At 43.8% G+C, this 13,155-nt stretch overlaps 1 protein-coding gene across 1 annotated transcript in view; it reads right to left on the bottom strand.

Annotated features, from left to right (window-relative positions):
* Positions 1 to 13,155, bottom strand: part of TASOR2 (transcription activation suppressor family member 2) — a 911,282-nt gene that overhangs the window by 878,504 nt on the left and 19,623 nt on the right. Inside the window, exons 2-3 of the mRNA XM_086918936.1 lie at positions 9,569 to 9,714; positions 9,374 to 9,469 (exon numbers count right to left, since the gene is read on the bottom strand). Of these exons, the coding sequence (XP_086775062.1) occupies positions 9,374 to 9,469; positions 9,569 to 9,714 (242 nt within the window). The remainder of the gene's footprint in view (positions 1 to 9,373; positions 9,470 to 9,568; positions 9,715 to 13,155) is intronic.

Genomic DNA, 13,155 nt, shown 5'->3' with positions numbered 1-13,155 from the left:
CGTCAATGTCTGACTCTCCCACCACCAGTGTGCTCTCATATAACACTTCGTAATATTCCAAAAACCGAGCCATAATCTCTCGCTGAGTGTATATGGTGCTACCATCCTGCGCCCTCAATGCCATAATTGGGGAGCCTTGTGGAGTGCGACTGGCTAACCACGCTAGCAGTGTCCCCGCCTTGTCCCCTTCAGCATGGGTCTTTGTAACATATTTCTTATAATCGAAGCACCGTAGCCTCTCTAACTCCGCCGCTCCTGCCTCCTTTGCCTCCACTACCTCTGATTGTACTTCTGGATGTTCAGGTCTTGCTTGTTCAGCCGACCATAACCTGCTTTCCGCCCGGTCTACATCCTACAGCAACACCTTCCCTACTCCTACATGCTTACTAATTCAGAGCCCATTTATCACCACCTTAAAGGCGTCCCACTCCGTCACGCTAGTGGAAGCTGTCCCTGCATTTTCATTAAAATAATGTATTATCCCCTCTCCAACTTTTCTTTGGAAAATCAGGTCGTCTAGCGTTTCAAGTAAGGATTTCGGACTTTACCACCATCCAGTGCATAGTAAGCAGCAACGTGTTGTGGTCGGACAATGTCCTAGCTAGATATTCAGAATGGGTTATGGAAGGCAGTATCGACGCTGAGCATAAGATTGCATCAAGTCGAACATGTAGTTCATGCATTGCTGAGAAGTAGGAATAATCCCGGTCTTGCGGGTGGTGGGTTCGCCATATGTTCAAAAAGTTCCATCTGGTTTGCCAATCTAGTCTATATTTGGCCAACCTGTGAACAGGGGAATCTGGCAAGGAGAGGGAGGGGGGGGAGCGCGGGGGTACGGGACCTGTCCTGAGAGGCATCCACTACGGAATTAAAATCCCCTCCTAACATTACCAGACCTGAAAAGTAATGTGCCAATGTGCCTGACATGCGGTCTAGGAAGCGCGCCTGGTCTACGTTTGGTGCATATATACTACATAGCGCTACGTCCCTGCCATGTAAACGCCCCTCAACCGCTAAAAATCTGCCTTCGGTGTCTATGGTTTGCCTTGTGACTTGAAAAGGTTCAAATCAATGCCCCCCCTTGCAAATGCAGAGTATGATGTACTAAAAACCTGCCCCCACCATCTGCGCTGTAATCAGACCCTCCAGGATTTTGCGGTTTTTCGCGAAATCAGCACCTTTTTTAAAAATGCAGCGATTTTTACTAAAGTGCCCGCAAAATCGGAACTTTTGTAGAAATCGCGGAATTTTTACAAAAGCTGCTATATCCTGGGGGGGGGGGCTGTGGGGGGGGGGGGGGGGGTCTGCTTAATATTTGGAGAATCAGATTATATTGTGGGCGATATGCAGAACCACATTTTATTTTTGTCAATTTTGCACATCTTTTAAGGACATCAGCGCGCTTGACAACCGAAACAGAGTATCGTACACATCTATTTGTTTTCAGCACATGGAGATTTAATTGGATTCACAGGATGTTGAACCGGGGTCAGGATTTGAACCTGCTTCTTAATGTAGGCCACATTACCGTCAGAGAAAGCTCGGCTTGTTCTGTACTCAAGGTTGGAAGAGGACTTCGAACTGAGCCAACGGCAGTCATGTTCCTCGAGCTTTCAGTGTCTCGCCCATCTCAAGTCTTTGCTAAAAGTTAGAGCATGATGTCTGTAATCCACCGTTTTACGTACATTTTGACTATTTTCAGCTTCATATATTGTCTGATTGTTGTTTTTATGTAATCTTTGCTGCATAGCCTAGCCCACCTTATAGGATTGAATTCACGATCTGCAGCAATGTTAATGTCCAGTAGTTTTCTTTTTGACACAAAGCTGTGTTTTTCGGTGTTGGGAGAATGTAGGTCGGGGGTAAGATTTTGTTGCATTTTTCTGTATAATAAATTCTTGTTTTTCCTGCACTATGAAATATTGACCACATGCCAATGAAGTGGTTGTGTCCCTTCAGGTGTAAATGCCGGTGAAATGGCTGTTGAGTGAGAGTAACTAGATTTGAAGGATTGGTCCGTTCGGTGCTAGTGGTCATTGCACTTAGAAATGGGTGGACACTGCGCGGAGGCTGACTTCGTCAGGCCAGCTTAGGCGTTTCACATGGATGCCTGAATGAAGGGGCTAAAGTTGGACAGACAGTTTAGATAACTATTTGTCACTACCGATATTTACATGCAGTTATCAATTAGCCATTTCAAAATAAACAAACAATTTGATTTCTCCACACCATATTTTGTATCTACAATGCCCAAAAGTCATAAGCATATATTTAATGTTTATCAGATCCTAATATTTCAGTTTATCGCCCAACCTCTTTTTTTACCACCACAGACACCTTTCTGCCTGATAATGCTGTGCTTTCTAACAGGATTTCAATGGTGTTGTGATGAGCAGAGGTCATTTCTCGCAGTTTCTGGGTGAAGCTCAGGTAGCAGGTTAAATGTATTTCACACTGGTCGCTGCTTCGGTGAGGCCGTCGATAGATCATTGCTTTTTTAACCCGTTCACTTCCCTCTAACACATTCGATTTATTCAGCATCAGATCTTATTTCTCTCACAGAAGCAAAGCTATCGGCCGTCAACGTTCATTCTCTTTTCTTGTTTATTAGGAGTCAAACCTCTCCGTTTTTTTGTTTTGTGATTTGTAAGGTGAATATGCTATGCATTTTAGTTATTCGGCGAGAGAGGGTGTGCATGCGGTCTGATGGTCACGAGTGTCATTTCACTATCTATGTTCGGTGCCACGTGAACTCTGGGACTGTATTTACTCTACCAGGTTCTCTTGTTAAGTACTAGAGTACTTATTCAGATGTGTTTCAGTCCTGGCTCTGAACACAGCTTCTATTTTAATACTATCAGAGACACGCAAACATATTGTATTTTAACTGCCTATATATAGTGCTTAACACCCCTGACGAAGCGTTGAAGCACTTTACGGTGAGTAGCACGCTACTCCAGACCCAATGTTAGTGGTTAATCCACTGGTTAGGGGGATTAGTTTAACGGTCTCGAAGAGACCTTTCATGCTTTTTATCCAGGGACCTTGTAGTGGATTAAACAGTAGTAGACAGCTGTGGGCATTAATGAAGGATATCTATTAATAATGACCTCTGCGGATCAATCACTTGGGTATCAGCAGGGGTGGTGCAGGCCCCGGTGCCTCTGCAGCGCCTGTGGTAGCACAGCCATAGGAGGGTGTACAGACTCAGCCATTGCTGTTCCAATACTGAGGCCCTGTACGCCTCCATCACTGCTCCCCAGTACCTGCCAGCACCCCCTTTCACTGCAGTGCTGGGCACCCACGCAGCAGTGTAGTGTTCCAGGGAGGGAGTGCATTGGCAGCACTTTCTTTGTATGGAAACACGTTATTTCCAAAGTGAAAAAGTGTTGAGCTTGTGTGGTCTCTTATCTAGAGTAAAGTTTCAACACAACTACTTGTCTGATCGCTGTTGAGTAGAACATGATGTAGAAACTAAGATCTTATTCTGCGTGCAGCGGCCTGGCCTGTGCTGGAGACACAGGTTACACAACACCGAACAGTTCCACACTACACTACCTTGACTAAAGAATTGGTATAGGGCCCACCAGCACGCTAATGGTGTTGAAGCACAGCCCTTCTGTGGGGCCATTTCATGTTGACTAGGCAGTGTCATCAACCTATGGTGTTTGTCACCTGTTGATGTTGTTTGTTGGCTGCTGTTGTGTCGGGTGAGTGCGGGGGCAATCAGATGACTCCGACACCAGTGTGGGGGGTAATGGTATGGCCGGTGCTATGATATAATTACAGGAGGCAGTGATGCTGGTAACTGGGTCTCGCCGGCATAGCCCAACTGGCAGATGAAGAATTGCAATTCAAAGGGATGACAGCCTTCACCTGTGGGCTGCTTCCTCTATTCCATATTCCAGGTTGCCTATTCCAAGTGGAATACTCTGCTAAAACAGTTTCCATTGATTTAAGGCTGAAAATGAATGATTATGAGTAAAATAAAGTGCCGCTAAAATGCCGCTAAATTTCCATATTTGTGCCGCTAAATTTTCATATTTGTGCTGCTAAATTTGCGAATCCATGGCGCTATATCCTGGGGGATGTTAAATGCCAGACCTTCTGCTTTAGTAAGGTGTGTTTCTTGAAGCAGTGCTATATGTACTCCTCTCCTAACCAAATACGCATGAACCTTATGCCGCCTTGTCATTGTATGTAGCCCCCTTACATTCCAAGTGATACAGTGTAAATCAGGCACTGCCCCCATTATAGTAGAATAACTTTCTCATTTCGCTCCGTACAAAATTAAACACACTGGTGATCCCCTTGCCCTAACCCCCCCCCCCCCCCCCCATCCCAGAACAGGCCCTAGAACAGAACTGCTAGTCCCCATCCAAACTAATCTAACAATTAACACACACCTAAGCCCACCAGTAGTCACTGCTGGCATGCCTTATGGGCGATGGGGGGTGCCCAGTGCCAACGGGCTGCCGCTTACGTTTCAGGAATTACCCCGCTTTGATCCCCCATTTAAAACACAGAATCCTCTTCTTGCCCGTGCACCTTTCCAGAAACTATTGATCTGCTACATACTGTTGGAGCCTTTCATCCTAGAGCGACCCCTTAAAAGACCCCATAGATTACCAAGCGTCATCACCCCTCAGCTGCATCAGCGTTCGTAAGCCTCCCCCGGTCTCCTAGCATTTTCCACATCAGCCCCCCGGAATTGCAAACAATTACTCATCTATTAGTCCATCTGCTGTGGTCGGTGTGACCTCCGGCAAGCGTAGACTATCCGTCTCTGAGGCCTCAGTGTCTGAATGTGCTTTGTCCTTCTCAGAGTCCATGCTCTCCTGTTGACCCGACAAAGCAGACACCGCCTCCAGCAACTCCTGTCGCTCTACCTCAGTCTGTGATAGCGATGGTTTCCGTAGACCCCGCTGCTGAAGCCGTTGTGTCTCGCGCTGAGGAAGTCCCCTCAAAGACTCCCGGGCATGACGTTCCATTCGATCTGTTCCAGCTCTGTAAGATTCCAACCCCGTCCATGCGTCTTCTGGGGTATGATGAAAATGAGTGCTACCATCCAAAATTATTCTCAGTTTGGCTGGGAACAACAGGGAGTACTGGAGACCTTCCGATCTCAGCTCTTTTTTAATCGCCATGAAGGACGCGCGGCGGCGCTGGACCTCAAACATTTAATCCGGAAAGATAGTCACTTTGCCATTTCCGACTTGATGTGGGCCAAGTCTCTGTCCTTATAATGCAGCAGTCGGGCTGCCACCGGGCGGGGAGGGCGTCCCAGCTGTGGCGGCTTCGCAGGCACTCTGTGTGCTCGCTCTAAGGTGTAGAAAGGAGACAATCCTTCCGGGGCTACCACAGTCCTCAACCAGTTCTCCATGTCTGACCCCTCCACTTTTTCAGGCAGCCCACCACGCGAATGTTATTCCGCCGATTTCTACTTTAGTGTCCTCAGCACGTTTCTCCAGTGCCAGTATACGTTCCAAAGCATCTATCATTTTGTTCGCCAACACCGTTTGGGCTGGTGCCACATCCTGCCGTATTCCCTCTACTTGTTTCACTCTCTGTGAGCTTAGAGTGATCCGCTCTCTGGAGGCCAAGTCCCGTCGCCACTTGAGCAATGTCTTGTTGCAGGGCCGTGCGTGAATCCGCAATCGCCGTCAATATTCGATCAAACTGCTGCTGCATCCTGGGGTGTCTCTAAGTTATCTAACTCAGTTTGGGTTGGTTCTTCGCTGCCCGGTAGATGATGCACACATCCGTCTTCCCTTTTGTTTTCCCCATGCTCAGGTCCTCCAGCACGAGTCCAAGGATTTATAGGCACACCATAGCGTCCCGACCGCCTAATGAGTACCAGTCCTCCAAGTCCACCCCGGTCAAGATCCGGAGTCCTGCTCGCCAGGAGGGACCTTGCTCAGTAGCGTAGGTGCCCCAGCATGCGGAGCGCTATAGTTCCCCAGCTGAGTCAATTCAGGAGCCGTGTCCTTGCCATCAATCTCATGCCACAATATTGCGTTCTTGCACTCATGTTCGTTACTATCAGTAGAGGAACAGCTCCTCGCACCCGGGAAGAGGCCTAAGCATGTATCCTCCACAGCCTCTGGCCCTTCTCAGGTTATGCTTCCTTCTCTGCTCCAGGCAGGGGCCAGTCTAAGCGTTTCTGGACGCTATCTCAGGCCCAGAACTCAACTGTGACTCCCCTCCTCCGGGGCTGTCTCAAAGCTACTGAGCTCCTCGGATTGCTTCTGGTTGCTCTGCCTTGGAGGCTATAACATCCGCCACAGTCCCCTTCCGCTTCACTCAGTGCTCCTCTGCTTGCCACCTCTCAGCGTCAGGGGCCACAGCACCAGGGCGTCAGTGTTCCAAACAGCTCTCACTGCATGGTCCTCGTTATGGGCCCCCAGCCGCCCCCCTGCGCACACTCCCGCCGCAGCTTGCAAGCCGCAGCCGTCCCCGGTGCCCAGCGCCCGCCTTCGCGGCCTGGAACTCCGGGTCAAGCCGCACCCCACTCACCGAGGCAGGTTCGGTAGTGCCGCTGCTCCACTGCTCCCGCCAGTCGTTCCCACGACTCCGCACCCTCTCCGGCTCTTGTGATGCAGCCCCAGGGTGTCGGGGTCTCAGGGTTCGTGCCTCCAGCCTCCGCACCTTCTCAGCTGCAGGCAGGATGGCACCGTTCACACACCTCCTGTGTGTGGCCCCAAACCAATCCACAACTGGGCCTCCGTTTTGCTTCCCCTACTATTCCAATAACAATCGGGCCCCTCAGCTGGCGGCTCCTTTCAGCCCCCATTCCTAGCTCGGCTTTTGCATCGGCCGCACCGCCGCCATTTTGAGTCCCTCTGCTGCTAACAACGTCGGGCTGGGAAACTGCGATAACTCCCGATTTAAGCCGGGTTTACTGTCAGAGTAGCGCCAGGACAGGTCCGCACCACTCCTAGTTTACTCGGTGCCACCAGGCGGGTCTGAGAACTGCTTTTAGTCAGGATTATTACGGGGATCTTCGTGGAGCTTGGCGCTCACGCAGCCTGCTCCATCGGCCTCCAAGCTCCAAGCCATGCCCCCCCTTAGTCAACTAACGCATAAGTATGCGACCACTATTCATTTCCGAGGATTCCCAACAGAAACTAAATAAGGTCTGAAAGTTCAACTGGCAAAACAAAACCCCTAGGACATCAATTAAGAAACAGAGGATCCTGGTGAACCTGGGCGGCGTAAACCTGGCTGATTTTAGAAACTATCAAACCGCATTTCTAGCTAAACAGGGCTCCTTTTGGTTCTCCCAATTGCTGGACTATACCCCTTCATGGCTCTCAGTTGAAAAAGAGATCCTTGAGGATATACACATCATTATGCTTTAAACCACAAAAATGAGACCTTCCCACCATGCCAAATATATATATTCAACAACACTAAACAGGCACTAGTAAAGATAGACAAACTTCTAGCAGTCCCAATAAATTCATCTAACCTTTTTTTGCTCTAGAACATCCCCAAATTTAAAAGACACCCTAGGCTTGTGTACTGGCATTCCTGGTCCTACAAGGGCATCCACATCTTAAAAACAGCTCAGTAAACAAAACTCACCATTCTCCTTCAAAGAAATACAACACCAGTATATTCTGATGGAGTTCGATTTTTATGACTTTCTTCTGCTTAAAGCCTGTATAGCCAAGTCCATGTACTACCACACGGAACCCACTCTACCTATACTTGTATGCTCACTCAACAACTTCAGTCATTAAATCGCCAAATGTTACCACCTTTTAAAAGCCGAATCCACTCGCCTGAACTATGCCTTATTAAGGAAATGGGAGGAGACCAATAGCGCCGGATGACTGGAGTTTGATTTGGAAATCGGCTGTTTCTCACAAAATTGCCCCTTCCTTATCCCAAACTAAATATTGTTTTCTTCACAGATCATTTTGGACATCCTCATGTCTACACAAGATGTCCCTCAGAGAAGATCCAACATACTGGAAAAGCAATAAAGAGATCGGAGACATACCTCATCTACTTTTCCACTGCAGCTCGGTCTTCCTATTTTGGGATAAGGTCTATAACTTATCAAGACTCTGTTTACATTCAAATTAAAGTGTGACTTTACATCTCTCATTCATGGATTTTTGAAACCACAGGTCAATTTGCCTAATGATGGGCTGCTAAAAGACATCCTACTGACTGTGGGCTGTATTTTTGTGCTCAATAATTGCTGCACCCTTTAAGGCATGGCTGAACAGGATTTCGCAACTAGGAGGAGCTGACATTATTGCATTCCATACTCACCCTGGAGACCGCAGCACAGTCTGTGGTGAATGCTGGATAACTTCTTTACTAGTAATAAACCTCCCTGAAGTTATCCTCCGCCAAGTTCAATATTACACTCAGAGTTAGATGTTCGAGTTTAGCACTTCTTTTTACTTACTACCGCCCACACAACAGGGAGGAAGGTACTGGCTTTTATACTTACATGCCTTTGGCCTTACCTACCGTTGCCCTGTATGTTCCAGAGATAGATCTGTATACAATAGGCTTTATCTGCATCGTCTCATGGAATGCACACCATTTATTAGATTTCTGTACTCTCGGATGTACTACTTTATCATGTTGTCTGATGTCTAAGGATATAAACACGGACAAGATTGCCTACAGACTTGCCCTGTCAATTGTTGTCTACTTCTTTCTTTCTTTCTTTTTGTTTTACCATTAGTATGCTGTGTTACATTGTTTGTTCAACTTATTTCATTGCAATATGAGGCATGTATCACTGTCTCATTACTGATTTTCTATAAAAAATCAATAAAGAATTTAATATAAAAAAACTATTTAGGACCATGTTTCTGTATCAGGGATGCCATTCAGCAGTTCCATTTATTTCAAGAACATGCTTGTAAAAATAAAGGAAACCAACATTTGATGTGGGCCAGACAATTAGGACCAAGGTGATCCACCACATACCAACAGATTTACTAAAAAGATAAATTTGATGTTCCTCTACTTTAAAGGTAATTTTTGTTTTTTACCAAACAACTGCTGACAACTGTATCAGTCTGGAACTGCATCTAGTGCGTAATGGCAGCAAACAGCTATTATTTTGGTGCCGTAGGTAAGTCCTATCGGCTTACCTGTTTTTCTCTATCCAACATTGTGGGGAACATCTGTTATGTGAGCCATGTGTTGGACAATGAATGCAGTTACTATCTGCAGGTATGTTAGATGATAACGAACTTTCGCGAAAACTTTGAGTAAACCTAAGCAAACACCAGCACAAATATATTGAAAACACAGTAGATATATAATGGAAGGCACTTAGATTATTAGCAAGCGCAGTCAATAAAGTAGGCTACATTAATGAACACAAGTATCTTCTTACGTCGCTTTCGTTGTCAAAAAGTAGAAAGGCAAATGACTCCTTCAGTTCCTCTTGTGTATAGCCACACTCTTTCTTCTGCTGAGCAAACTTTTTAAACTGCGTTCAAAAAAATAAAATAGACAACAAGCTTTAAAACAACCTGAAAATGCACAACAATAACTTTTTGTCTTTAGTCCTTAGACATCAAAATGTTACCTCTTCTGTGAAAATTTCATTGGTCACCACACTCGCTTGGCTGTACCGGAAACAATTTTTAGACGCTGGAACCAGGAAACTACTCTGCAGCAATGAACAGATTGCATCAAAGGTAGGATCTGAATCTGGTCCCACTTCCTGAAACACTGGAGGTAAACAAGACATGGTAAAATCAACATAACACAAAAATCACAAGGCAATTAGCAGTACACCTACATTGAGTCCCACAGACCTAGATAGGATTAAACATTTCTGCAAAGTTAGATAATCATCCCTTCTAAAGTACTGTATCTATCATAATACAATAGGGAATTACTGCAATATGTTCAGTGCTGTTTTGTCCCAGTGCTAATTCAATATATGTGACCAGTTCAAAACCAGTTATTGCCTCTTGTTTTTATTCACCTTCGCGCTCAAACAATTTGGCACAACTAGAACTTGTGCTACTATCAAACAGATGTAGTTACAGAAAGCACCATTTGAACATTCTAAACAAATGTTCTTATCAACATAAACGCAAATATAGCCATTTTGGAACAAACATGGCTGACACACTGATCAGCGGAAGGCATAAGAAGAACTATGTTTTCCAGTTGCATAGCAGTACTACTATCTAGTTTAAGAGTGCAAGCATCATAAAAAAAAATTAAAAATTGGGGGGGGTGAGGGGGTAATTGTTTAGGCCCCACCTCTGAAGAACTGACCACCAGAGCGTTGAGCTGCCAGTGTTCCACCTTGCATTACTGTATTTGTTTAAGCTATGTTTGGAGGGCGTCAGAGGTAGATTTTTATATTTTACTTCTGAATCAAAACAAGCCTTCTCATGCCTAGCTCAGAGACCGTAGAACTCTATTTCTGATCACCGTAGACTGAATCCCAAACAGTTGAACACTTAAAATCTTAGAAACGGTAGAAAGGAAACCTTAACAAAAAGCCAAACACGTGTCTTCAGAACAACATTTAAAAAATCAAACAACTTACACCGGTAACTAAGAAGCTGTTGTGTTATCATTAAACAGAACACTACTTACAGTCTTCTATTCAGTTGTAAAGCATGTCACAGTAGGAGATTTATCAGTTCCTCCACACCAGAAATAATACATTTCAGAACAAAAAGGGAATCCAACTTCAGAGGAACGAATTTTAAAGGATGGAGCTTCATAAACACGTGTTGTCAAACGGATCTACTCTTGAGTACATTTCCAATTATGCGGATAAGTTCATAACAACCTACGTAAAACAAACTACAATCGGTTTTCAGGAAAACAAAATGTGTACTTTTCAGCCAGCATGCAAAATATTCCTCGTAAAGTTGTTTAGAACCGTGACAGTAATCATCAATATAAACCAGATTTTTAATAGACAATCAGTTTGAGTTCTTGCTCTTAACACCATAAGTCTTTGAAACAAATATTTTGTCTTCAATGGACTACATGGCAGGTACAGGCTTTCCCCCCCCTACTACACAAACTGAACACTGGAATGTCACAAAGGGATAAGAAAAGGAATGACAAAAAGATTTTCAGAAGACAGGTCTGCAAGAATACATAACACAACACATCAGCTATGTTATGGATTCAGTGGAAGATTAATGAAGAAATCGGCATAGAATTTCAAATGATACAGGTTTAAGAGGAAGCAGTGATATTAAACTGTCAATTAAATCTTGATTAACTGAAAACTTGGCACAAAAACAACCAGATGATGTAACGAATGTCATCTGTTTATCCCTCCAACAAACAGATAAAGTATAAGTCAGAAACAAGCTTAGGTAGTAGACTGATCTTAGAAAGTGCAACAGGATAGCCCGCTACACATTTGTTCTATATAGGTAGACATGAATCCGTGTGACAGCTGTAATATATATTATAATGTAACTAGAATATTTGCTGTAGTGGATAAGATAATTCAGTATTCAGATGAGATACTTGAGCAGCCCTTTCAGAAAATGTACAACTGATACCATTTCGGTTTTAGATCTCGCCTAGGTAGCGTTTGCGCTGTCTCTTCGAGACATGATGTAGCTAGGATTTGGGTTCGAAAAAAAAGCCCAACTTTTTCATTGGTTCTTGTTGTTGTCCTATAGAAATGCTGAATTTTCATTGGTAAATACATGTAGTAATCCCTCCTTTTGGAATTGTGTATCCTCCCATGAGGACTGCCCCTCTTACTATTTTTCTTACTATTCAGGTTATTTATACTCAGAGATAACTTTTTTTAGTTGGCCTGCCTCTTTGCTTGTTAACTGTTACAACTATGCCACCTGTGTTAGCTGTGCCAACTCCAATAAAATGCAAGACCTATTGCATTTGCAATGCTTAATTAAGATATTAGTAAATTAAGATGATAGCTTGCAAGTCTGAGTTGTACTGCTCAAGATTGTTAAAAACATTTGAAGAGTGTAGAATTGTTAATGTTTTAAATTCTAAATATTTGTTGTGTTATTTGTCTTAATTATTAGGTAAATAATGGGAGAAATGTAATGTATTTGAAACTCAATTTGAGAATGTTTGCCACTAAGAGCCGCATATGAACCCACTTTACTTAAATAAAACTCAATTTCTGTTGTCATTTTCTTTCGTTTTCTACATTTTTTCAGAGCCTTTGAGCAACCATTGTTTGAGGATTCAATCAATACTTGGGTGAAACTGGCTTGCAGGGTTAGAGCCCATCATTCAGTCTACACCAGGTTTCAATAATTAACGCTTTGGCTCCTTCTTGGTAGGTTGGCAGTCCCCTGAGAAGGTGTAAAAAGTTACAGTGCTTGCAAACTAACATCACAATTCTACACCACAAAACAAACGCCACTATCCACAACCAGTAACAAATAAAAAAAAATACATAAGTTAAAACAGTAAGCATTCAACAGAAACTAAGTTGCATTTAAAACTAATAGAAAGCCAAAAATAAAGAAAAAAGTATCTCAAAGTAAAACTTATAGTTCCAATGTTACATTTTGAATAACCTTAAAAAGGAAATGTGAAAATATAGCAAAAAACAACCTAATGAAAATTAAAAAACACATATGACTCAACATTAATGGGTAATCCCAGCAAAGGAGATTGTAACACATTACAGATGTCCTAAAAATATCGTAAATAGTAAAATTGGTCAAGTTCAATAGTTGAAATGGACATGTTAAATCGGTCAGAAAAAATTTGCATTTCAAGAATCATTTCCACTCCTGCCACTCTAAATATTTCAATCTGACCGTGCTTTGCAAGTACAGCAGCGGTGTATGCATAGTTCTGTTTCTCTGAATGCATGCAATATATGGCCAAATTGCAAATGGGTCTGAGTGGTTGTTTTTGACTTCAGTAACAGCATTTCAAGAAGCATATGTATGATTGTTAAATAGACCAGCCTAATATGTTACTTGGCCATTTCTGCTGCAGACTGATGATAATTTTGGCATGCATTAACAGAAGAATTCAGGTACGTCTCCTGGATCAGAAAAAGATCAAGGATGTTTTATTGTAAGTCGTCGTTGCTTTAAGATGGTACTAGCATATAAAACCCTTAATGGGAGAAAGGACGAACTGGAAGATGGAAGGGAGTAAAGACTGCTGCTACACTGCACTTTGAGA

Source organism: Lissotriton vulgaris, chromosome 1_1 (genome assembly GCF_964263255.1).
Source record: "Lissotriton vulgaris chromosome 1_1, aLisVul1.2, whole genome shotgun sequence".
NCBI classification, from domain to species: domain Eukaryota; kingdom Metazoa; phylum Chordata; class Amphibia; order Caudata; family Salamandridae; genus Lissotriton; species Lissotriton vulgaris.
This window is presented reverse-complemented; position numbering and strand designations above follow the sequence as displayed.